The sequence below is a fragment of the Hyperolius riggenbachi genome, chromosome 1 (genome assembly GCF_040937935.1).
Source record: "Hyperolius riggenbachi isolate aHypRig1 chromosome 1, aHypRig1.pri, whole genome shotgun sequence".
Classification (NCBI taxonomy): domain Eukaryota; kingdom Metazoa; phylum Chordata; class Amphibia; order Anura; family Hyperoliidae; genus Hyperolius; species Hyperolius riggenbachi.
Genome location: NC_090646.1, coordinates 197,120,661 through 197,146,369, shown reverse-complemented (window position 1 = coordinate 197,146,369; position 25,709 = coordinate 197,120,661). Strand labels below are relative to the sequence as shown.

General features: G+C 45.0%; 1 protein-coding gene across 3 annotated transcripts in view; it reads left to right on the top strand.

Moving 5' to 3' along the window:
- The window catches only part of SCOC (short coiled-coil protein), a 92,162-nt gene that overhangs the window by 60,161 nt on the left and 6,292 nt on the right, over positions 1-25,709 (top strand). The window contains exons 1-3 of one of the 3 annotated variants that reach the window (XM_068279613.1): positions 6,849-6,955; positions 22,536-22,607; positions 24,773-24,856. In XM_068279613.1, the coding sequence (XP_068135714.1) occupies positions 6,853-6,955; positions 22,536-22,607; positions 24,773-24,856 (259 nt within the window). In that variant the 5' untranslated portion in view covers positions 6,849-6,852. Of the gene's footprint in view, positions 1-6,848; positions 6,956-22,535; positions 22,608-24,772; positions 24,857-25,709 lie in introns of those variants that run through there. The other 2 variants (XM_068279619.1, XM_068279621.1) reach the window with 2 other exon arrangements.

Here is a 25,709-nt window from a genome sequence, read left to right as displayed (position 1 = left end):
GGCAGCAGCGAGCAGATACCAGGCAGCAACAGGCAGTTACCAGGCAGCAACAAGCAGTTACCAGGCAGCAACAAGCAGTTACCAGGCAGCAACAAGCAGTTACCAGGCAGCAACAAGCAGTTACTAGGCAGCAGCAAGCAGATACCAGGCAGCAACAAGCAGTTACCAGGCAGAAACAAGCAGTTACCAGGCAGCAGTGAGCAGATACCAGGCAGCAGTGAGCAGTTACCAGGCAGCAGCAAGCAGTTACCAGGCAGCAGCAAGCAGTTACCAGGCAGCAGCGAGCAGTTACCAGGCAGCAGTGAGCAGTTACCAGGCAGCAGTGAGCAGTTGTGAGAGTTTGAGAGCCATTTCACTGCCTATTCACAGTCCATGGAAAAGAGGCCTTACCCTAGCAAGTCTGACATTGCAAATCTGGCCTAATTGGTTATTCATGAGGCAATGCTCATGCAAATGCATGCACAAACCAATACCACAAAGCAGTCACCCTGCTACATGCTACATTAGCACTATCCGGCTTAGTGCACACCAGAGCGGTTCGGCAGCGTTTTGCGATCCACTTGCGGCTGCGCTTGGGTGATGTATTTCAATGGGCTGGTGCACACCAGAGCGGGAGGCGTTTTGCTGAAACGCATACTCCCGAGGTGAGACATTTTTTGGATTGCGGAGGCGTTTCTGCCTCCAATGTAAAGTATAGGAAAAAACGCAAACCGCTCTGAAAAACGGCACTTCAGAGCGGTTTTGCAGGCGTTTTTGTTACAGAAGCTGTTCAGTAACAGCTTTACTGTAACAATATATGAAATCTACTAGACCAAAAACGCTTTACAAAACCGCAAAATGCTAGGTGAAATGCTACAGAAAAATAATAAAAAGAGTTTCAAAATCTGCTAGCATTTTGCGGATCTGCTAGCAGTTTTTGGTGTGCTCCAGGCCTCCAGGAGCGCCACGGGGAGGATTCCCAATGCCCCTTTTTATACAACTGGGGGGACCGCAGGGTCCCAGGCTCTCTCACTGCCTGGAAACCACAGCGGCACCCCGGAGGGGGAGGCTGGGTGGCGTGGCCGACGACCCCCCCCCCCCCCAAGTGTGGCCAGCGCCGGGAAGAGCCGTCTGCACCCACCTCCCAATATTAAAAACAGGCACTTACCTTAACGTCCATTGCGTTCTGCTACATGCGCATTAATTTGGGGGCACCACATGAGAAAGGAGAGAAGCATGGGTCACCCCGAGCTTTAGAGCTCAGGGCTGGCTCACATACAGCACTCCAGAGGGGGGGGGGGAATAGGCGCACTCACTCCAGGGTTCACACCACCGGAGCAAGCCATCCACCACCTGCCTCCAAAGGATACAAACTGCACAAAATGCTTTCCATGAGAAAATTAATGTGCATGTAGCAGAACCCAATGGACGTTAAGGTAAGTGGCTGTTTTTAATATTAGGAGGTGGGTGCGGACGGCTCTCCCCAGCGCTGGCCACGCTTGGGGGGGCTGCGCCACCCAGCCTCCCACTTCGGGGTGCCATCTTCCCATCAACTCTGACCAGCTTCCTTGTCCCTGCTGAAGATAAGCACCCCCAGAGCATGATGCTGCCACCACATTTGACAGTGGGGATGGTGTGTTCAGAGTGATATGCAGTGTTAGTTTTCCGCCACACAAAAACTTCCATTTTGGTCTCATCTGACCAGAGCACCTTCTTCCACATATTTGCTGTGTCCCCCACATGGCTTGTGACAAACTGCAAACGGAACTTCTTATGCTTTTCTGTTAACAATGGCTTTCTTCTTGCCACTCTTCCATAAAGGCCAACTTTGTGCAGTGCATGACTAATAGTTGTCCTATGGGCAGATTCCCCCACCTGAGCTGTAGATCTCTGCAGCTCGTCCAGAGTCACCATGGGCCTCTTGACTGAATTTCTGATCAGTACTCTCCTTGTTCGGCCTGTGAGTTTAGGTGGACGGCCTTGTCTTGGTAGGTTTACAGTTGTGCCATACTCCTTCCATTTCTGAATGATCACTTGAACCAGTGGCGTAGCAAAAGGGGGTGCAGAGGTAGCGACCGCATCGGGGCCCTTGGGCCAGAGGGACCCCCAAAGGGTCCACCCTCTATCACAGTATTAGCTCTCTATTGGTCCTGTGCTCATAATAATCACTTCTATAGATACTGTGAATAGTAGTAATCATTAACAAAGTGTTCCCCATCCCCTTCTTGCACCTCTGACACTGTAACTGCCATTGGCAAGTTTTGGTACGCCGTTTCAACTGTTGTGTATAGAGTGCTTGGGGGGGCCCCATGTAAAATTTGCACCAGGGCCCATAGCTCCTTAGCTACGCCACTGACTTGAACAGTGTTCCGTGGGATGTTTAAGGCTTTGGAAATCTTTTTGTAGCCTAAGCCTGTTTTAAATTTCTCAATAACTTGATCCCTGACCGGTCTTGTGTGTTCTTTGGACTTCACGGTGTTGTTGCTCCCAGTATTCTCTTAGACAACCTCTGAGGCCCTCACAGAGCAGCTGTATTTGTACTGACATTAGATTACACACAGGTGCACTCTATTTAGTCATTAGCACTCATCAGGCAATGTCTATGGGCAACTGACTGCACTCAGACCAAAGGGGGCTGAATAATTACGCACACCCCACTTTGCAGTTATTGATTTGTAAAAAATGTTTGGAATCATGTATGACTTTCGTTCCACTTCCCACGTGTACACCACTTTGTATTGGTCTTTCACGTGAAATTTCAATAAAATTGATTCATGTTTGTGGCAGTAATGTGACAAAATGTGGAAAACTTCGAGGGGGCCGAATACTTTTGCAACCCCCCCCATTTACTATAAGCAAGGCAATAATTTAGTGGTTGGATATAAAATATAACTGGGACTAGTTAAATGATACGTGGATTTATAAAAACCTACACACTACACATAAGAGGAAGAGGGGTTTGGTTACACCTTAGTTGTTGTTGTAGCAGGTAAGGGATGTTGTCTATAAATTGGACAAACTGGCTTTTTTGTTGGAAGTGAAAATGATGCTACTTTTCCTGCTGTACATGCTCTGAAGTAGCAGTTTTCTTTAATGGTGAGGGAAAGGGAACATTTTAGAGGTATTCTACATGTTTCAGAAAATAGTTACATAGTTGCGTATTTATTTGGACATACACCCATCAAGTTCAACCAGAAAGTAAGGTACAACACTAGCCTGCACCTTTACATATCCCAGCGAAACTCTTACAAGGTCTGCTCCAATTATCTCCAAAAGGGGAAAAAAACCTTCCTGACTCCAGATGGCAATCAGATAAAATCCCTGAATTAATAGCCTTCCCTCTATTGTGGCAAGTACCCATTTGGGGCACTTTTTTCTTTCAGGTACACTTTAAAGTGTACCTGTAGTGAAAAAATTGCCCCAAATGGACACTCGTCTTAGTAGGTTATCCCATCTTCGTCCACTGGCCTGTTTCAGCTCTGTACCCTCTGAAAAATTGTTGACAAGCCCTTGTCTATGGCTCACTCATGTGCATTAGCACAGATCCACTTTGTCTCCTGTGGAAAAAGCTGAGCCCGATCGGGTCAGTAAAGCTGTGCATGCGCAAGCCATCTGCAAGGAACGGACCTGATAGGGCTTGACTTTCTCTGCCGAAGCCAGGAGGGGCTCTGTGCTGTAATGGCTGATGGATGAGGAAGGCTACCTTCTCACCAGGTAAGTATCAAATTTGCCATTTGCAACTCTTACAGGCTTGCTTTAGGCCTCTTTGAGAAGGGCAGATGACAGGTGGTGAATTCACTGCCTGTCATCTGCTCCCCTGCACCACTTGCTAGCACCAGAGGTGGCCTTAGAGTACGAAGGGCCTAGGGCGAGTGTCATATGAGGGGCCTAGAGCCATAAGTGTAGGCCATATACCATACCACCACGTTCAGGGGCTTGTCCGCTTCTAAAGGGGCCCATACACTGGTCGATTTCAGCCATCGATCGATTCAATCAAATCTATCGATCAATTGATTTGTGGCCAATTTCAATTGATTTGATCTATCTGACAGGATGGAAAATCTAGGCTGGCAGCAGATCGATGACCCATAGAATTGCATTGGATCTAATGGTCCAATAATGCATTTAGATCGATTTCCTTCTTTCCTAGTGTGTGGCATATATCAGATAGATTGATTCGACATGACAGGCATCTGACAGAAATCTATTTGATGGGCGAATCTGCTGCAAATCTATAAGTGTATGGCCACCTTAAATGCAGTACGCCTTATTATTGTTGAAAAACAATTATGTTTGTTAAAGGCCACTAAGCCAACCAATATAAGAACAATTACAAGACGTAAGATAATCAAACAGCCAATGGTACTACTTTTCATAGTTTGATTACATTACGTATTGTAATTATTGATATATTGGTTTAGTTAGTGGCCTTTAACCATCTGAATTAATGATTCAGAAACATTTTTCACGCAAAATTACCAAACTAGATAACACTTGTGTCTTCTGCCGAACCCGCTGCTGGAGGCAGCAAATAACAGGCTACATTAGTTTCAGCGCACCCAGTACCACTGGATACATTATTGTTTCTGACAGTCCTTGTGATTGTCCAGCTTATGTTATACACCTCCAGCTTCACTCACCTAACCCCACCCCAACCCCAGGCTGAGGCTCTTCCTGGTTGTTTGGGTCGGCAGTATTGCGCAGGCACTGACCCGGCAGCGCACATAATCAATTGCGCACCTGCGAGCACTCTCCACATGTGGTCAGTTTTAACGTCATGCTAATAGCACTTCCAGCGGTAGTGCGATAATGGACACGCCTGCGTCAGCACCTGAGCCGACCAGGAAGAGCCTCAGCCAGCCTAAAGGTGGCCACACACCATACAATTTTTCAAATATCTGTTCAATTTAAGAATTGAAATAAATTTTTCTAACTGATAGTAACATTTCAAAAATATGACCAATGTACCACACACGTATGTTCAATTTTACCCCAATTATGATAAAAATTATTGGAAACTGACAAAATTGCTAGGTTGTGTATATTAATACATTCACAATCTAACACACACCATACAATCTTTAGAAAGATTGAAGAAAAATATCTGGCATTCCGGATTGATAAAAATCGAAGAAAACGGGAAATCCGATCGGATTTTTCAGTCGAATGAAAAAAAAACTTTAGTTTTTTTCGGGAGATCTGATCGTTTTTATCGAATTACTGTAAAATCGGATCATCTTATTGTATCGTGTGTGTGGCCACCTTAAGGAGGGCTTTTAGATGAGTGACTGGCGCAAGAGGCGTGAACGTACGTGGGACCCTCTTCAGGTGCAGGGACTGGTGGGGCGATTGTTCTATCCCCCCCCAACCCCAAGGACGCCTCTGCTACCGCTCACTACAGGCAGCCCTCCCTCCCATGGAGTCACACCTGAGCGTGGCCTCTGCGGCCAGATAACGCCATCACATGTCAAGTGCAGACACACATGGGCTTGATTCACAAAGCGGTGCGAATAGTTAGCACGCTGGTGAAAAGCCCTTTATCACGCCTAAACTCAGTTTAGGCGTGATAAGTTTAGGGGCTTGATTCACAAAGCGGTGCAAAGTGTTTGCACGCCAGTGAAAAGCCCCTTATCACGCCTACTCACTTTAGGCGTGATAAGAAGAAACTCGCGCGAAGTTACCGCGCGTACGTGCGCGCGCAGCACCCGACGCTTCGCGCGAAGCTCCCGTTAAACCCTATGGGACTTTGCGCGCGCTCTCACGCGCGTACGCGCGGTAACTTCGCACGAAGAGCAGGAAAAAGCGGTGATAACTCAGTGGTGAAAAGGTTATCACGCCTAAAGTCTTTTAGGCGTGATAACTGGGTTATCACCGCTTTGTGAATCGAGGCCCAGGTGTGATAAGTTTAGGCATGATAAGTTTAGGCATGATTAGTTTAGGTGTGATAAGTTTAGGCGTGATAACTATAGCACCAACTGGGTTAGCACCGCAGTGCACAGCTGATCAAAAGTTTTGCGCTAGCAAAGTCTGGTGCACTTCGCAGAGTTTAATGGCGCTGCTTTGCGTGGGGGACTTTGCGCGCGATCTAAACTTATCACGTCTAAACTGGCTTTTCACCAGCGTGGTGCAATGGTTATGACGCCTAAAGTCTTTTAGGCGTGCTAACTGGGCTAGCACCGCCTTGTGAATCGAGCCCATGGTATTAAAACCGCTGCTTTAGACAGGAAGGGCTTGATTCACAAAAGAGTGATAACTGTTAGCACGGCCGTTTTCAGGACGAATTTTCGCGTTTGAGCGCTATTGCGAATTTTCACGCGCAGTTAAACATTTTCACACGCAAACGGGAATTTTTGCGTGAAATCGTTATTGTTTTCACGCAAAAATTCGCATTTGCGCAAAATTTTCGTTTGCGCACGAAACCGTTTAATTGCGCATGGCAAACGCGAAAAGTCATGCGAAAACGGCCGTGCTAACAGTTAGCACTCTTTTGTGAATCAAGCCCGTAACCTTTAAACTGAAAATTGAAATTATTCTGAAATTACTGTAAAATGACTGAAACCTGAAACAATACCAAAAAAAACCCTGAAATAAAGTACTAAAAAGGGTTTAAGAAAAGTGAATTAAGCAGAGTAAGTTAAAGCGATTTGTGACAAGACAAAACAGAGTGGTCACATAAATGTTATAATCATTCTTTCAGGTAGAGGCAAACGTGGTGATGTTCCCTCCTATTAGCCGCCTAGTCTCCCTGCTTCCCCGCCCCACTCACTCCACTTCCACTTCCACATTCCCTGCGCTCGCTCCTGAATGCTGTTCCCCGCGCTGCTAGGCTGGGGCCGCGCATGCTCTGTAGCTGATGCTCGCTCGTACACGCCAATGGGAAGCAGTGCACGAGTATGCAGGTTGGAAGTTATCACGGGGTCGCCGCCATCTTTGCAGAAGCAATCCCTTTTCACAGCGGCAAATGTAGGCAGGATAGGTAATGTACAATGTACACTATCCGGATACGTGTTTTATCTCGATTTAGGTTTGCCTTATGGTGCAGTTCAGTATTATATTCAAATTTTACGCATGTGGTAATGGAGTATTTTGCAGTATTTGAGTAAAAAAAAATTGGCCATTGTGATTTAACATTTTTTTGTTTCACAAGAGCACTGTACACATATATATCAACCTCATGTGCCATGAATTCTGGAAGTTCCAGTGGCCATTTGTCTAGCAGGATTGTAGTGTCAGGAGAGTGTTACTTTCGGGGTGTCAGGAGAGTGTTACCTTCAGGGTGTCAGGAATGTGTGTTACCTTCAGGGTGTCAGGAATGTGTGTTACCTTCAGGGTGTCAGGAATGTGTGTTACCTTCGGGGTGTCAGGAATGTGTGTTACCTTCGGGGTGTCAGGAATGTGTGTTACCTCTGTAGTGGTTTGCCTTTGTGGTGTCAGGAATGTGTGTTACCTCTGTAGTGTTTTGCCTTTGTGGTGTCAGGAATGTGTGTTACCTCTGTAGTGTTTTGCCTGTGTGGTGTCAGGAGTGTGTGTTACCTCTGTAGTGTTTTGCCTGTGTGGTGTGAGGAGTGTGTGTTACCTCTGTAGTGTTTTGCCTGTGTGGTGTCAGGAATGTGTGTTACCTCTGTAGTGTTTTGCCTGTGTGGTGTCAGGAGTGTGTGTTACCTCTGTAGTGTTTTGCCTTTGTGGTGTCAGGAATGTGTGTTACCTCTGTAGTGTTTTGCCTGTGTGGTGTCAGGAATATGTGTTACCTCTGTAGTGTTTTGCCTGTGTGGTGTCAGGAATGTGTGTTACCTCTGTAGTGTTTTGCCTGTGTGGTGTCAGGAATGTGTGTTACCTCTGTAGTGTTTTGCCTGTGCGGTGTCAGGAATGTGTGTTACCTCTGTAGTGTTTTGCCTTTGTGGTGTCAGGAATGTGTGTTACCTCTGTAGTGTTTTGCCTGTGTGGTGTCAGGAGTGTGTGTTACCTCTGTAGTGTTTTGCCTTTGTGGTGTCAGGAATGTGTGTTACCTCTGTAGTGTTTTGCCTGTGTGGTGTCAGGAGTGTGTGTTACCTCCGTAGTGTTTTGCCTTTGTGGTGTCAGGAATGTGTGTTACCTCTGTAGTGTTTTGCCTTTGTGGTGTCAGGAATGTGTGTTACCTCCGTAGTGTTTTGCCTTTGTGGTGTCAGGAATGTGTGTTACCTCTGTAGTGTTTTGCCTGTGTGGTGTCAGGAATGTGTGTTACCTCTGTAGTGTTTTGCCTGTGTGGTGTCAGAATGTGTGTTACCTCTGTAGTGTTTTGCCTGTGTGGTGTCAGAATGTGTGTTACCTCTGTAGTGTTTTGCCTGTGTGGTGTGAGGAATGTGTGTTACCTCTGTAGTGTTTTGCCTGTGTGATTTCAGGAATGTGTGTTACCTCTGTAGTGTTTTGCCTGTGTGGTGTGAGGAGTGTGTGTTACCTCTGTAGTGTTTTGCCTGTGTGGTGTCAGGAGTGTGTGTTACCTCTGTAGTGTTTTGCCTGTGTGGTGTCAGGAATGTGTGTTACCTCTGTAGTGTTTTGCCTGTGCGGTGTCAGGAATGTGTGTTACCTCTGTAGTGTTTTGCCTGTGTGGTGTCAGGAATATGTGTTACCTCTGTAGTGTTTTGCCTGTGTGGTGTCAGGAGTGTGTGTTACCTCTGTAGTGTTTTGCCTTTGTGGTGTCAGGAGTGTGGTACCTCTGTAGTGTTTTGCCTGTATGATGTCAGGAATGTGTGTTACCTCTGTAGTGTTTTGCCTTTGTGGTGTCAGGAATGTGTGTTACCTCTAGTGTTTTGCCTGTGTGGTGTCAGGAGTGTGTGTTACCTCTGTAGTGTTTTGCCTTTGTGGTGTCAGAATGTGTGTTACCTCTGTAGTGTTTTGCCTTTGTGGTGTCAGGAGTGTGTTACCTCTGTAGTGTTTTGCCTGTGCGGTGTCAGGAGTGTGTGTTACCTCTGTAGTGTTTTGCCTTTGTGGTGTCAGGAGTGTGGTACCTCTGTAGTGTTTTGCCTGTATGATGTCAGGAATGTGTGTTACCTCTGTAGTGTTTTGCCTTTGTGGTGTCAGGAATGTGTGTTACCTCTGTAGTGTTTTGCCTGTGTGGTTTCAGGAGTGTGTGTTACCTCTGTAGTGTTTTGCCTTTGTGGTGTCAGGAATGTGTGTTACCTCTGTAGTGTTTTGCCTGTGTGGTGTCAGGAGTGTGTGTTACCTCTGTAGTGTTTTGCCTGTGTGGTGTCAGGAATGTGTGTTACCTCTGTAGTGTTTTGCCTGTGAGGTGTCAGGAGTGTGTGTTACCTCCTGTAGTGTTTTGCCTGTGTGGTGTCAGAAGTGTGTGTTACCTCTGTAGTGTTTTGCCTTTGTGGTGTCAGGAATGTGTGTTACCTCTGTAGTGTTTTGCCTGTGTGGTGTCAGGAATGTGTGTTACCTCTGTAGTGTTTTGCCTGTGTGGTGTCAGGAATGTGTGTTACCTCTGTAGTGTTTTGCCTGTGTGGTGTCTGGAGTGTGTTACCTCTGTAGTGTTTTGCCTGTGCGGTGTCAGGAGTGTGTGTTACCTCCTATATAGTGTTTTGCCTGTGTGGTGTCAGGAATGTGTGTTACCTCTGTAGTGTTTTGCCTGTGTGGTGTCAGGAATGTGTGTTACCTCTGTAGTGGTTTGCCTTTGTGGTTTCAGGTATGTGTGTTACCTCTGTAGTGTTTTGCCTGTGTGGTGTCAGGAATATGTGTTACCTCTGTAGTGTTTTGCCTGTGCGGTGTCAGGAATGTGTGTTACCTCTGTAGTGTTTTGCCTGTGTGGTGTCAGGAATGTGTGTTACCTCTGTAGTGTTTTGCCTGTGTGGTGTCTGGAGTGTGTTACCTCTGTAGTGTTTTGCCTGTGCGGTGTCAGGAGTGTGTGTTACCTCCTATATAGTGTTTTGCCTGTGTGGTGTCAGGAATGTGTGTTACCTCTGTAGTGTTTTGCCTGTGTGGTGTCAGGAATGTGTGTTACCTCTGTAGTGGTTTGCCTTTGTGGTTTCAGGTATGTGTGTTACCTCTGTAGTGTTTTGCCTGTGTGGTGTCAGGAATATGTGTTACCTCTGTAGTGTTTTGCCTGTGTGGTGTCAGGAATGTGTGTTACCTCTGTAGTGTTTTGCCTGTGTGGTGTCAGGAGTGTGTGTTACCTCTGTAGTGTTTTGCCTGTGTGGTGTCAGGAATGTGTGTTACCTCTGTAGTGTTTTGCCTGTGTGGTGTCAGGAATGTGTGTTACCTCTGTAGTGTTTTGCCTGTGTGGTGTCAGGAATGTGTGTTACCTCTGTAGTGTTTTGCCTGTGCGGTGTCAGGAATATGTGTTACCTCTGTAGTGTTTTGCCTCTGTGGTGTCTGGAGTGTGTGTTACCTCTGTAGTGTTTTGCCTCTGTGGTGTCAGGAGTGTGTGTTACCTCTGTAGTGTTTTGCCTTTGTGGTGTCAGGAATGTGTGTTGCCTCTGTAGTGTTTTGCCTGTGTGGTGTCAGGAATGTGTGTTGCCCCTGTAGTGTTTTGCCTGTGTGGTGTCAGGAATGTGTGTTGCCTCTGTAGTGTTTTGCCTGTGTGGTGTCAGGAATGTGTGTTGCCTCTGTAGTGTTTTGCCTGTGTGGTGTCAGGAATGTGTGTTGCCTCCAAGGCTGATGAGTCGGAGTAATTTTTGGGTACCTGGAGATGGGAAAAATGCTATGACTCCTACTAAATTTAACCAGGGCTGTGGAGTCGGAGTCGTGGAGTCGGGCAATTTTGGGTGCCCGGAGTCGGAGTCGAGAAAAAATGCACCGACTCCGACTCCTAATGAATTTGTAACTGTAATTAAAATAGAAAATATGATAAAATGTTCTATTTCTCAGATAATAGTCATTAAAAATAATGTATATATACAGTAATAGCTGTGCTTAGTCCACAAAAATGAAATAAACCAATCAAAATTAGTTACTTGTGCTGCTTCAATAAAGCAGTCCCCGTATTTTTAAGATCAGATATACATATCTGATTGTGACTGTATATATGATGTGTACACAGGAATCTCTTATATATACTAAATAACATCTATGCTGTAAGAATAAAGCCTGATGTGTAGCTGTGTCACTAATAGAGATGGTCAATGAGATGGAAATAATTCTGCATTGATGCTGATTTATGCAAATGTATACATTCCCTTTGCTCATGAAATCAAATAATTTGATATGTTGTTAAAATTTGGTTTGGTGACTACAAATTAAAGGGTACCTGAGACGGATGAAAAGTAAAGTTTTATACATACCTGGGGCTTCCTCCAGCCCCCTTCAGGCTAATCAGTCCCTCGCTGTCCTTCACCACCCGGATCTTCTGCTATGAGTCCTGGTAATTCAGCCAGTCAGCGATGTCCGGCCGCATGCCGCTCCCACAGCCAGGAACATTCTGCACCTGCGCAGTAGTGCTGCACAGGTGTAGTATGCTCCTGGCGGCGGAGTGTGTGCATGCGCACTACGCCCGACTGGCTCAAGTACCTGGACTCATAGCAGAAGATCCAGGTGGTGGAGGAGGACAACGAGGGACTGATTATCCTTAAGGCGGCTGAAGGAAGCCCCAGGTATGTATAAAACTGTAATTTCATCTGTTTCAGGTTTACTTTGTTACACAGTAGTACTATACTCTACATATGCACTCCCCACAGAGCTGCAGGGAATCCACTGAGAATGTTGTGCACATTGAACACAGAGGTGTTGTCTGTCACCCATAAACCTTGTTCAGATTGTGCATGAAGAATGTGTAATAGAGAAAGAATCTCCTCATTTCCCTGCAGAGTACCTGCACATCATTCTTACATGTACCCACAGTTACATTGCCTAGGGCCTGATCCATGTTCAGATTATGCATGAAGAATGTGTAATAGAGGAGGAATCTCCTCATTCCCCTGCAGAGTACCTGCACATCACTCTTACATGAACCCACACTTACATTGCCTACGGCCTGATAGATGTTCTTTGTTCCGGTTTGTACCTTTTACAAGTACTCTTACCAAGGACTAGTTTTAGTCTAAAGGGAATAAAGGGAATAAATATAGTAGTCTACATATCCTTCTCACTTCAGTTGTCTTGTAAAATACCTAAGCGTCGGCAGTTAAGAGACGAATTTCATGTTACATACTTTTAATCAACAAAATTGTAATATGCAAATTAGAGGAGTCGGAGTCGGTGGAATCCTAAACTGAGGAGTCGGAGTCGGTGGATTTTTGGACCGACTCCACAGCCCTGAATTTAACACACACACCCGTGCTTAGTTCACAAAAATGAAATATACCAATCAAAAAATTGGTAAAGTTATTAGTGCTTCTGCAATAAAGCAGTCACAATATTTTAAAATCAGATATACATATGTGTGGCTGGATATCAGATGTGTACACCAGATTCTTTTATCTATAATAACATCTCTGCTGTAATAATTAAGCCTGATGTGTAGTTGCCACTAGTAGAGATGGTCAATGAGATGCGCATAGGGCAGCACAGTGGAGTGGTGGTTAACGCTCTCACCCTGCAGCACTGGGACCCCTATTCAAATCCCAGCCAGGTCAACACCTGCAAGGAGTTTGTATGTTCTCCCCGTGTTGTCTGCATGGGTTTCCTCTGGGCACTTCAGTTTCCTCCCACATCCCAAAAACATACAGATAAGTTAATTGGCTTCCCCCTGTTCCTAGACTATGATACATGCACTACTCGATACATACACAGACATATGTCTTTGGTAGGGATTAGATTGTGAGCCTCTCTGAGGGACAGTTAGTGACAAGACAATATACTCTACAACGCCATGTAATATGTCAGCTCTTTATAAATACTTAAATAAAATAACATTGCGAGGATGCAGGTTTATGCACATTTTTTTTATGCAAGTTTATGCACTCCCTTTGCTCATGAAATTAATGAATTTGATATGTTAAATTTGTGGTTGGGGACTACAAATTAAAGAGACACTGAAGCGAGAATAATTTTCGCTTCAGAGCTCATAGTTAGCAGGGGCACGTGTGCCCCTGCTAAAACGCCCCTATCCCGCGGCTAAACGGGGGTCCCTTCACCCCCAAACCCCCCGCAAAATCAACGACCAAATTGGTCGTATATTTTGCTGCTCCTAGAGGCAGGGCTAACGGCTGCAGCCCTGCCTCTAGTCGCGTCTATCAGCGGCGCATCGCCGCCTCTCCCCCGCCGCTCTCAGTGAAGGAAGACTGAGAGGGGCGGGGGAGAGGCGGAGATACGGGCTGACAGACGCGTGTGGGGCAGGGCTGCTGCGGTTAGCCCTGCCTCAACCAGGAAGAGATCCCTGGCTGCTCGGAGGGGATTTGTGAGGTGAGGGACCCCAGTTTAGCGGCGCGATAGCGGCGGTTTAGCAGGGGCACACGTGCCCCTGCTAACTATGATCTCTGAAGCGAGATTTATTCTCGCTTCAGAGTCTCTTTAAGTTACACAGTAGTACTATACTCCTACGTATGCACTCCGTGCAAAGCTGTTGTGGATCCACTGAGAATGTTGTGCGCATTGAATGCAGAGGTGTTGTATATCACTCGTAAACCTGGTTCAGATTGTACATGAAGAATGTGTAATAGAGAAAGAATCGCCTCATTCTACTGCAAATTGCCTGCACATCACTTTTAGGACCCTGGCACACGAGAGCGTTTGGTGGATCATTTTCAGAAAGAAAAAAAAACACTTCCATTGACTTGCATTAAAGAAAACCTGTATTGAGAAAAACCTCCCGTGGGGGGTACTCACCTGGGGTGGGGAAGCCTCCGGATCCTATTGAGGCTTCCCCCTTCCTCCTCGGTCCCACGGTGGCGGAGATAAAGCTCCCCGAACAGCGTGGATGTAAATATTTACCTTCCCAGCGCAGGTGCAGTATCGGCTCTCCACCTCGGAGATATGCGGAAATATCCGATCGCTGTCGGGTTGCTCTACTGCGCAGGCGCAAGTCGCTGCGCAGTAGAGCGGACCCGGCGGAGATCGGCTATTTTCGCCTATCTCTGTGCGGAAAGCCGCAACAGCACCCGCGCTGAAACCAGGAAAGGTAAATAAATCTGTGCTTACCAACGCTTGTCAGGCTTGTCGAGGGAGTATTCCGGGACACTTCGGGGGAGCCAGTGCTGGACTGCCTGCAGCTACAGGGGAGGGGGAAGCCTCATTGGGACCCTGGGGAACTTTCTTTTGATACAGGTACAGTAGGATCAGCCATACTATGCCAGGGGAAAAAAACACATATATAAGTAGATAAATACTTGATCTACTTACATAACATATGTATTGTACTGTCCACGTTTTGATTTCAGTGAATGTTATATAGTAAATGATGAGAATTCTGTTCCTGGTGGGGGCCATGTGTTTTGCTCACAGTTAAGGCTAACTCGTGATGTCATTTCTGCCCTTTACTTTTTTTCTTGTCTCCTCCAATCGCTGAGTCACCTCAGCCTTGCTTGTAAACACAAGTGAGTAGGGGATTAGGTTTCAGATAAGCAGCTGGCAGGGAAATAAAGGGAAGAGGAGGAATAGATTATAGATAAAAAGAACTCCCAGCATGCAATTCTTTGGCACGACTACTAAAGGGCCAGTGCTCCTTAACCCTCCTGGCGGTATAAAAAAATCTGCCAGGAGGGAGCGCAGCAGTTTTTTTTTTTTTTTTTTTTCCCCCTATATCATGTAGCGAGCCCAGGGCTCGCTACATGATAGCCGTTGCTCAGCGGCATCCCCCCGCCCTCTTCGATCAGGAAATCCCGTCGGGACGTCTTTGGGAGTCCCGGGCCACCCCTCGGCGCTGCCTGGCACTGATTGGCCAGGCAGCGCACGGGGTCTGGGGGGGGGGGGGCGTGCGGCGCGACGGATAGCGGCGATCGTGCGCGGGGCGGCGGCGATCAGTGTGCTGGCGCAGCTAGCAAAGTGCTAGCTGCGTCCAGCAAAAAAAAAAATTAAACAAATCGGCCCAGCAGGGCCTGAGCGGCACCCTCCGGCGGCTTACCCCGAACTACGTTCGGGGTTACCGCCAAGGAGGTTAAAGGAATACTATCGATTCACATATTTTTTTCAATTGACAGGAATTGTTTGGGAAGTGCTGCTAAGTACTGGTGTATACATTTTAGTAGCAACTTCTTTGTTTACTGTTAGCAAAATACATTCAAAGTTTACTGACGCCAAAACTGATGGCTGACTGAGCCATGAGGAGAGGGGAAATTCCCCTCATACCTGATCAGTTAACTCTATGTGTAGCTCTGTGTGTGACAGAGAGAGACAGGACACAGGGGCTGCAGCTGTTGGGAGCTCTGTTTCTGACTGAAGTGTCTGAAGAGAGCAGAGGAAATGTAACTAATTGTCACAGCTTTTTCATATTGTTTTTGCTTTCAGAGTTTGATATTTGCTTTCTGTAGTCTGATATGCAACTTTGGCTGTGCATTGAAGCAGACACCCCTTCTGCATTTGATTTGTCCCAATATAGCTAAATCCTACCCTCAAATTACAGCTTTTGCCTCTGATATTTAACATGAAAAGTAGGAAAATGTTTACACAGCTACTTAGACATTATTTGTACACTGTCATTTTAGAACACTTGGGTATCGATAGTATTCCTTTAAGTATGTGATAACTCCAAATCATAACAGCAGAAAAAGTTTTGAATGCAGGATTAGCATCTTTATCACTTAATACACTCAGACCAGTTGCTGTTGAAATTTGATTTTTATGGTGACGATACCGCTTTAAAATCTCTGCAAAATTACTCCGATCACTACAAGTCAATGTTAGTGTTTGTTTTTGGTTTTTAAACTGAAACAACATACAAAGGGCTCTCTGGTGTGCCAGGGCCCTTAGATGTATCCTCAGGTAAGTTACTTCACACTCTACAAGTACTCCTACTAAGGACTAGTTTTGAGTTCTATTTAAAGTAAATGGGAACCTAAAAAAAATAAAAAATCAACCAGACACTTACTTAAAGGACTCACGAGGTGACATGTGTATGTACAGTGCCTAGTACACAAATAACTAGGCTATGTTCCTTTTTTTTCTTTCTCTGCCTGAAAAAGTTAAAAATCAGGTATGTAAGTGGCAGTTCCTGACCGGGTCGGTGATGAAGAATTGCAGCCAGAAAACACTTTTGTGGCAGTAAATGGCTTCTAAGAGCAGGAAAGAGATAAAAAGGTCAATAGTTCATATATTTTAGCCCTGGCATTCTTCAATTAATGCATTATTGAGAAAAGGCCATGAAACAGTAAAAGCTTAAAAAGTTGATTTAAATATAAAATAAAACTGCGGGATAACTTTAAAAGTAATTTTTAGGAGGCGGAGGACAGATACAATTGTTTATCTCAGGTTTTTGGGGTTTTTTTTGCCTCGATGTCCTTTAAGGAGAGGGAAGGCTCTGGGTCCTATAGAGCCTTCCCGCTGCTCTCCTGGTCCCGCGTTCCAGCGCTGGCCCCTCGGTAGCAGAATTCGACCAATCAGTCAAATACTGCTCTCTGTTTCCGGACGGGCCACTGCATCTGCCTTAGTGCGCTCTATCGCACATTCACACATGCGCAGTATGGAGCCGCACATCTTTGAGAGCACTTGGGCTCGTGAAATCTCCTCCGGTGCGCAATTCAAACGGGGAGCCAGCGCTTAACCTCCTTGCCGGTCTGATTCCCCCGGTAAGGAGGCAGTGCAGCACTTTTTTTTCTTAAATCATGTAGCGAGCCCAGGGCTCGCTACATGATAGCCGCTGAGCAGCGGCAGTTCTGCAGCCACTCCGATCGCTTTCGGCGATCGGAGTAAGCAGGAAATCCCGTTCAGAACGGGATTTCCTGCTGGGCTTCCCCGGTCGCCATGGCGACGGGGGGGATGACATCACCGACGTCGGGACGTCATAGGGAATCCCGATCCATCCCTCAGCACTGCCTGGCCCTGATTGGCCAGGCTGCGCAGGGTTCTGGGGGGGGGGGCACGGCGGGTAGCGGCAGCGATCGCGTACTACACACAGCTAGCAAAGTGCTAAAATTATGCAAATCGGCCCAGCGGGGCCTGAGAAATCCTCCTGCGCAGGTTACCCCGAGCTGAGCTCGGGATAACCGGCAAGGAGGTTAAACGAGGTTGCCTGTGGGGTGTGGGTCATGTGTGCCCTCTCATTTGTCAAAAGTAGTGATGGCCATGTCTAGGTGAACTCATGGAGAAGCATGTAATTTGTTTGATCAGCTGATAGATTTGCAAAGCTCTGATTTGCTATGATTACATCCTGCTTAAGCTCATGATCATGACTAGCAAATCAGAAACTTACATATCTATCACCTGATCAAACTGATCATGTTTCTCCATAAGTCCTCCTAGACATGACCATCACTAGTCAGGAGTGTGTTGGCTCCAGAGTGTCAAGAGAGTGTTGTCAACTAGCGAGTTTTGCATGCAGTGTTAATATTGCATAGGTGGTGCATTGCAGGAACGCATCACTGTGAACGTAGCCTTATGTTGGGTACACACAATGCAATTGTCTGACAGATTTACTGTCACATTGACTATTTCGAACATGTCCGATCTGATTTCCAATTGATTTTCCATATAAGTGAACGGAAAATCGATCGGAAATCAGATAGGACACGTTGGAAATAGTTAATCTGACAGTAATTCTGTCAGGGCTGTGGAGTCGGAGTCGTGGAGTTGGGCAATTTTGGGTGCCTGGAGTCGGAGTCGGCAAAAAATGCACCGACTCCTAATGAATTTGTAACTGTAATTAAAATAGAAAATATGATAAAATGTTCTATTTCTCAGATAATAATCATTAAAAATAATGTATATATACAGTAATAGCTGTGCTTAGTCCACAAAAATGAAATAAACCAATAAAAATTAGTTACTTGTGCTGCTTCAATAAAGCAGTTCCCGTATTTTTAAAATGTTAAGGTCAGATATACATATCTGATTGTGACTGTATATATGATGTGTACACAGGAATCTCTTATATATACTAAATAACATCTATGCTGTAAGAATAAAGCCTGATGTGTAGCTGTGTCACTAATAGAGATGGTCAATGAGATGGAAATAATTCTGCATTGATGCTGGTTTATGCAAATGTACTCTTTGCTCATGAAATCAAATAATTTGATATGTTAAAATTTGGTTTGGTGACTACAAATTAAAGGGTACCTGAGACGGATGAAAAGTAAAGTTTTATACATACCTGGGGCTTCCTCCAGCCCCCTTCAGGCCATTCGTTCCCTCGCTGTCCTCCACCACCCGGATCTTCTGCTATGAGTCCTGGTAATTCAGCCAGTCAGCGCTGTCCGGCCGCATGCCGCTCCCACAGCCAGGAACATTCTGCACCTGCGCAATAGTGCTGCACAGGTGTAGTACACTCGCGGCGGAGTGTGTGCATGCGCACTACGCCAGACTGGCTCAAGTACCTGGACTCATAGCAGAAGATCCAGGTGGCGGAGGAGGACAACAAGGGACTGATTATCCTGAAGGCGGCCGGAGGAAGCCCCAGGTATGTATAAAACTTTAATTTCATCTGTCTCAGGTTTACTTTGTTACACAGTAGTACTATACTCTACATATGCACTCTCCACAGAGCTGCAGGGAATCCACTGAGAATGTTGTGCACATTGAACACAGAGGTGTTGTCTATCACCCATAAACCTTGTTCAGATTGTGCAAGAAGAATGTGTAATAGAGGAAGAATCTCCTCATTCCCCTGCAGAGTACCTGCACATCATTCTTACATGTACCCACACCTACATTGCCTAGGGCCTGATAGATGTTCTTTGTTCCGGTTTGTACCTTTTACAAGTACTCTTACCAAGGACTAGTTTTAGTCTAAAGGGAATAAATATAGTAGTCTACATATCCTTCTCACTTCAGTTGACTTGTAAAATTCCTAAGCGTTGGCAGTTAAGAGACGAATTTCATGTTACATACTTTTAATCAACAAAATTGTAATATGCAAATTAGAGGAGTCGGAGTCGGTGGAATCCTAAACTGAGGAGTCGGAGTCGGTGGAATCCTAAACTGAGGAGTCGGAGTCGGTGGAATCCTAAACTGAGGAGTCGGAGTCGGTGGATTTTTGGACCGACTCCACAGCCCTGAATTCTGTCAGAAATTTGCATTGTGTGAACCTAGCATTAGGCATTGTTTTCACCACTAAATTCTAAGTACACAGGAAACTTTTTATTTTTTGGTGCTCACCAGGGGGCCTCATCTATCATCTTGTGTAATAAGCAGGCGCCCCTGGATAGTGCTATGTAGCATGAACTAATTCCCGCAGGGCGATTGTTTTGCGGTTTTTGGTTTTTGACCCTGCATATTTAGGCATGCGAAAGCAAATGCATATTTGCATGAGCAATGTCTCGTGATTAGCCAATAGGCCAAATTTGCAAGCCAGATTTGTCAGGTTCACTTGGTTGATGCACACATTTTCTCTCTGTTGTAATTAGTAATAATATAAAGATTAATAGGTTTGCTAACAGGGTTAAAGTAGGTTGGGGTTTTTTTCCCCCCTTAGTAAAACTCCTCATTTTGGTGCTAGTCTAGTTTAGGGGACCCAACAGGAAACCTCATAGGGAACAGTTCTCCAATCACAGCACCCTCTACAGCACAAAGCATTGTGATTGGCTGAATACTGTGGATGTAGTTTACTACAACCTATATGAAACCTAGCAGTTCCAGCGAGTGCTATCCACCCAATCATGTTAGCTGAATCTCCCTGTGAGATTTCCTGCTGTGTCCCCCTAAACTAGACTATCGCCCTCGTTTCCCCCCAAATACTGAAATGCAGCAGTCGGTCCTTCTGTGTAGAATTCATGGTGTGAAGTTTAGCTTTGTGTAAACATTGATGTGTGAAGTCCTGCTCTACAGTTATGGCTGTATGTATACACTTTAGTGACTATGGCCTCGATTCATCATTCTCTTTGAGATAACTTTTTCCAGTTTGTTAAATTATCGAATTCGAAGTTTAGCGATTTCTAGTTGTATTCATCAAGGTTTTTCCTCATTCGTTGTGAATTCGATAACAATTCGGTAACCATTTGGTAACGTGTCGATATTTCCATTTTACAGCGGTAATTTAACACAAGGCCATAAGATTCCTGTGGAATTGTGGGTAAAAGGCAGTCCTTTGAACACTACGTAGCAACTTTCTGAATAGGGCTTAACACCTGGACCAGGATTCTGGAAGTGGCTTGTGACAATCCCACTATTTGATAAGAGCCTTTTCTAAAAATGTATAGTGCAGCTAGCAAATTAGTTAACCCTGGCACTGCCTGTGTTCTCTTACAAGATGATTCAAGAGAAATGCAGATGTCCTGTTATAGCAAATAAATCTATTCTCTTGCAATATGGTTCTAGACCTTATTCTTGCCCTTCTGCACCTTTGAATCACTCTCAGCTGATACATAACCACTTCAAATGGCTCCATCTTCTCTGTCAGCAATGATCTGACAGGAATAACGACAGAGCAGTGAAGGAGATAACTAATCCTAAATTTAACGATAAACCACACCCACTTTCATTTTCATGAATTGCATTTTCTTCCGTTTTAACGCATCACTAACGAATTATTACCGAATGCTCGCTAACAGCTGTAGATAAATTTGATGAATCCTGAAATCAACTTAACGAATTCGGTACTTTACCAAACTGTAGTTAACCAATTCGATAAGTCTTGATGAATCGAGGCCTCTGTCCTTGCAGAAGAGACTAGCAGTCTAGATAGCAGTGAAGCCCTGCTGTATAATGGCACACCAGGCTATAAGTGCATGTGCATTACTAAGAAATGTATCTGCCGGATGAGCTGCTGAATCATTTCCTATAAAATTAATGATGCTTTCTACAAACATGGGTTAATAAGATTATTATTAACAGTAATGGTAAATCTGTCAGAATGGTTATATTATTGAAAATGCTCAAGGAATTGTGGTTCACATGGATTGAAGTGACATGCAAACAGACAGTTTTGTCATAGTGAGCTCATACTGTTTATTGAGGGGAATCACACATCAGGCATGACATAACTGTAGCATGAAAATACACTGACAAGAAATATGATGACTGTAGTGAGTGATCAGGATTCTGATGCCTGTACAGAAACATGTAAAGTGCTTGTGGCAAGCAACAGTGGTTATATTTTTCACTTGATTGGTTTGGTCTCAGCCACCCCCTGCTTCTTTATAAGACAGCGAATACAGTACATTTTGCTTAGCCGAATCAAGCTGCATATAATGCTAGGTGCACACAATACAATTTGTCTGACAGATTTACTGTCAGATCGACTATTTCCAACAGGTCTGATCTGATTTCTGATAGATTTTCCATTCATTCTATAGAAAATTGATTGGAAATCAGATCGGACGTTTTGGAAATAGTCGATCTGACAGTAAGGGCTGGATCACATGGGCGTTTTTGCGGTGTTTCGGACGCTGCATTTTTTGGGATCTACCGCTGCCCATTCAAGTTATTGGGAGCGTTTAGAGCTGGCTTTTGCAGGCTTTCATGAAAGCCTGGCGGTAGATCACGGCTTTGCGTCTCGTTTCAAAAGCAACATGTTGCTTTCAGACTGGCCAGGCTTTGGCCAGGAAACATGTGCAGAGACCCGAACTGCTAGCCTTCAACGCTTCCCAAAAACTGGTGTTTAAATGCTGACATTTGAACGTTGCGCCGAGCAAACGTTAGGCAGAAGCCCGTGTGAACCAGCCCTTAATCTGTCAAAAAAAATGTATCGTGTGTACTTGGCATTACTGGTAGTCAACAATGCCAGCCAAAATGATTGCAAACAGTCCCTTTGGACATCAAAGCACATCTGTAAGGAGCTTATTACCATTTAACAGATCTCCAAGCATCTTTTCTGAGGATATCAAATGTGATCCACAACACCTGGACTGGATATTTTAAAGCTCTCCGCTACAGAAGAATCCCTTTGGGGCCTGTTTTCACTAGACGCGTTGCAATGCAAATGGTTTGGTTGGTAGTTTCCATTGACTGGAGTTTACCTATGCGGTCCAGCGCGATGCGGCGCAGGGGAAATTATGGATAGCACGCTGCAGTTTTCCACAGCATGCATCCGATCCCCATAGCTGCTGACAGGAAGCCACATGACGCCGCATCCTGCTGTCCGAAAGACAACCGGAAGTACCTGCGGAGGGATGCGAGGTGATGCATCGATCGCCTTGCATCCTTATTCGCCAGTGGAAACGGGCCCTTATAAGTAAACTTTAAGGGACCTGGCCAAATAGTTTACTATAAAAGATCTTTACTATTATAATTAGAATTGGTCATACAGTGTATATTCATACAGGTCAGGAGTTGGGGTCCAAGTTTACTGTAGCTAGAGGTTTACTATATTAGAGTTTAAACTTTACTAGAACAAGATTCTACTAATGTGATTAAAAATTGCAGGCTACTATATATTGTTTGTCAGTAGCCCTCAATGTGATGTGACCTAAATGAAAGTGGTAAATCGTAACCATGCAGCCCAGGACATATGGACCATTTATGGTTTACCCATTGGAGATGTCTTATTTAATCAATCCAGGCAAGCTTGTTATCAGTGGATTCTAACTGTTTCTCTGTGCCTTTTTTCTCTTCCACAGATTTTAGTGCTTCACAGTTACATTTGAATCCACTAGACTCACCCTCAATGATGATGAACTCTGACATGGATGGTATGTATATACAAGATTGTATCTTCCTGTTGATAAATAATCTGTAGAGAGCAGACATATAATTAAATGACTGCATGTGAAACACACATGGAAACACCCAACCAAAGGGGTTTTACAGGAATTAAACCTAAAGGGGCCCATACACTCAGCCGATTTTCTGGCCGACCGATCGATCCCGATCGATTGATCGTTTGCAAATCGGTTGGCCAATCGACGGATCGATGGCCGATTTCGATGGATTTCCATCGAGCTGGCAGGATGGAAAATTTAGGTCGATCTGATGAGATTGCTTATCAGTTTGCATTGGCCTTAATGGAAATCTGATGGCAAAAAAATGCCATCAGATAGAATTCCAATAGATTTCAAGCGGATTGGCTGTTTGAAACACGTGGTGACGTCACCTGAATCTCCGGCAGACAGTACCGGGATTCACGCATACCATTGGGTCGACACGGTAACAAGCTGAACATCACTTGGAGAGTCACCGGCCGGGACTCAAAACCGGTGTGTACCATACGGACTTCTGAAGTAACTCTGTCGATCTGCACTATCCGGAGTTTCGTGAGTGTATCAATCATTTCTGCTAATGAGAATATATCCAATGCTACTAAGATTGTATTCTGCTGCAATGGAGTACGGAAATTGACCTCAATGAGGAGAGTGATATGAACTTTACCCGCTAGGCGGATTTTTAAACAGCTTATTTTAGGATTGCAATCAAGTCCGCCTTTGAAAAAATACGGAATTTGCATTTTAGTGGCATGAACTATACCCGCAAGGCGGACTTTTGAGCTCACTGTTATTATTCATCTCCGCCTTCATAGAATACTGAACCTATATCTCAGTGAGGAGAGCGTTTTGTTGGCGTTACTGAACTTGTCTTTACAGACATTATAAGTGCAAATTGGAAACACTATTGGAGTTTTATATTTTTATATTGTCCGAAGGATTCATCAGAAAGAAATTAGATATGTGGTGATGGTGGACATTAAATACTATTCCCCCTCTCCAGGTCGCCATTGATAGGGGTGCTATTGCTGGCAGCCGAATTAGTGTTTTTGTAGTAGTTTGTGCTCTGTCTTTTGACGGCGCCCAAATTACTGAGCGCCACAAGAGGCAAAATTTCTATTACCGCCTATGGCGGCACTGGCTGCACCCAGATCTCTGGCGCTGTTCTTACAGAGCTCTACTCCCACCCCCCATGTGGTAGCCAGGTATAGGTGCCTCCAGTATAGCTAGTTATGTATAGGTGCCTCCAGTATAGGTAGCCAGGAATAGGTGCAGCCAGTAATAGGTGGCCGCAGTATAGGTAGCCAGGAATAGGTGTAGCCAGTAATACATGGCCACAGTATAGGTAGCCAGGGACAGTTGTTGCCAGTAATAGGTTGCCGTAGTATAGGTAGCCAGGAATAGGTGCAGCCAGCATAGATAGCCATTAGTAGATGTCTGCAGTATAGGTAGCCTGGATAGGTGCCCGCAGTATAGAGAGCTAGATGTCGGGAGGGGGGACACAGTGGCGAGGGTAAACACATACTCACTTGCTGGGGGTCTTGCACACGTGTACGTACTTCTTTCTTCTTCCTGCTCTTGCATTCCATCTCCTTGTAACGGGAGATGGAACGCAAGAGCAGCAAGGAGTAAGTAGTACAAGCGCAGGATCACGGCAAAGTGAGTATGTGTTTAACCCTGCCGCTGTTCGCTCACCCGCTGTTGTGTCGCATTCCTGCCGCTGCGTCGCACAATCATACTGGTATACCGCGGCAACCCTACAAATCGGGACAGAAAGGCTTGCAAAAATGCTGAGCGTTTGATAGAGTGACTGGTGATCTGCAGTGGGCCCCTAACCTTATAGTCAAATTCAAATATTGTACACTTGACCCTCATAGCAAGAGGTGCCATGTGCCCAAGCAGCACAATGCAGACTATAGCTGCACCAGTGGAAATGTTTAGCTCTTTTAATTTTATAATTTAATGAACTTTTCCAGGCAAGGCAAGAACAATTGTGCAATATCGATATGCATGTTCTGTCCAGGGAAGATGGCACATTACATAGCATTATTACATCATAGATATAAGAGAGGGCAAAGTAAAGGGTTTAGAATATCCGAGATTTGCAGCATGTTAGTTTACATGTGTTTTTTAAGTATTTTTCCTTTTACTTTAAGCTCTGGAAGTAGAAAATCAAGTAGAGCTAGAGGAAAAGACTCGTCTGATCAACCAGGTTCTGGAACTTCAGCACACTCTAGAAGGTATGATAAAACTTTGCTTTCTTTAAAGGGAATCTGAATTTATAAGCGCCTCTCATCAATAATGCAGTTATTTTCCATTCGAGAATTTGGTGATGGGACAGTAGCTGGGATAGTTTACATAACTATGGATACGGTAGCAATATTAGATTGTGAGCTCCTGTGATGGACAGTTGGGGATATGAAGTGTTTAATGCACAGTGTGGAAAGTACTGTATATCCATGCATATAAATGCATAATGATAATAATGCTGCAGTGGCTAGAAACCTGTAATTATGTCACAGATACTACCTTGCCCTGTAAAATATTTGAACTGCTCGCTGTTGTAAACCTTTATCTGCTGCTTAGTGCTTTTCTCCCATAGCCTGTTATTCTGCTCACATAATTCATCTCCAGAACTCCTTTTTTTAAAACATAGCTCTGCACTGGGGAGGAAATGTGAGGACAGAGTCAGAGGCTGTATTAAACCACAGATTAGTTATATGGCTGGTTAAGCGTTGTACACACTTATGCAGGCTTTTGACTGCAGTGCTCTAGGCTTGATCAGGCGACAATTTAGGGCTAAATCCTGTACAGGTGCATCAATCTGCTGTAGCAGCGCAATACATCTGTTTCTATGGAGAAAGAAGAAGGGTCTATAGAGTGGCATTTAATGAACGGCTAAAGGGGAAGGGGTAGTGATAGTCATGTCTAGGAGAACTCGTGGAGAAACGTGATCAGTTTGGTCAGGTGATAGATATGCAAGTCTCTGATTTGCTGGTCATGATCCTGTGCTAAAGCAGGATGTGATCACAGCAGATCAGAGCTTTGATCAGCTTATAGATTTGCAAACAAAACACATGCTTCTCCATGAGT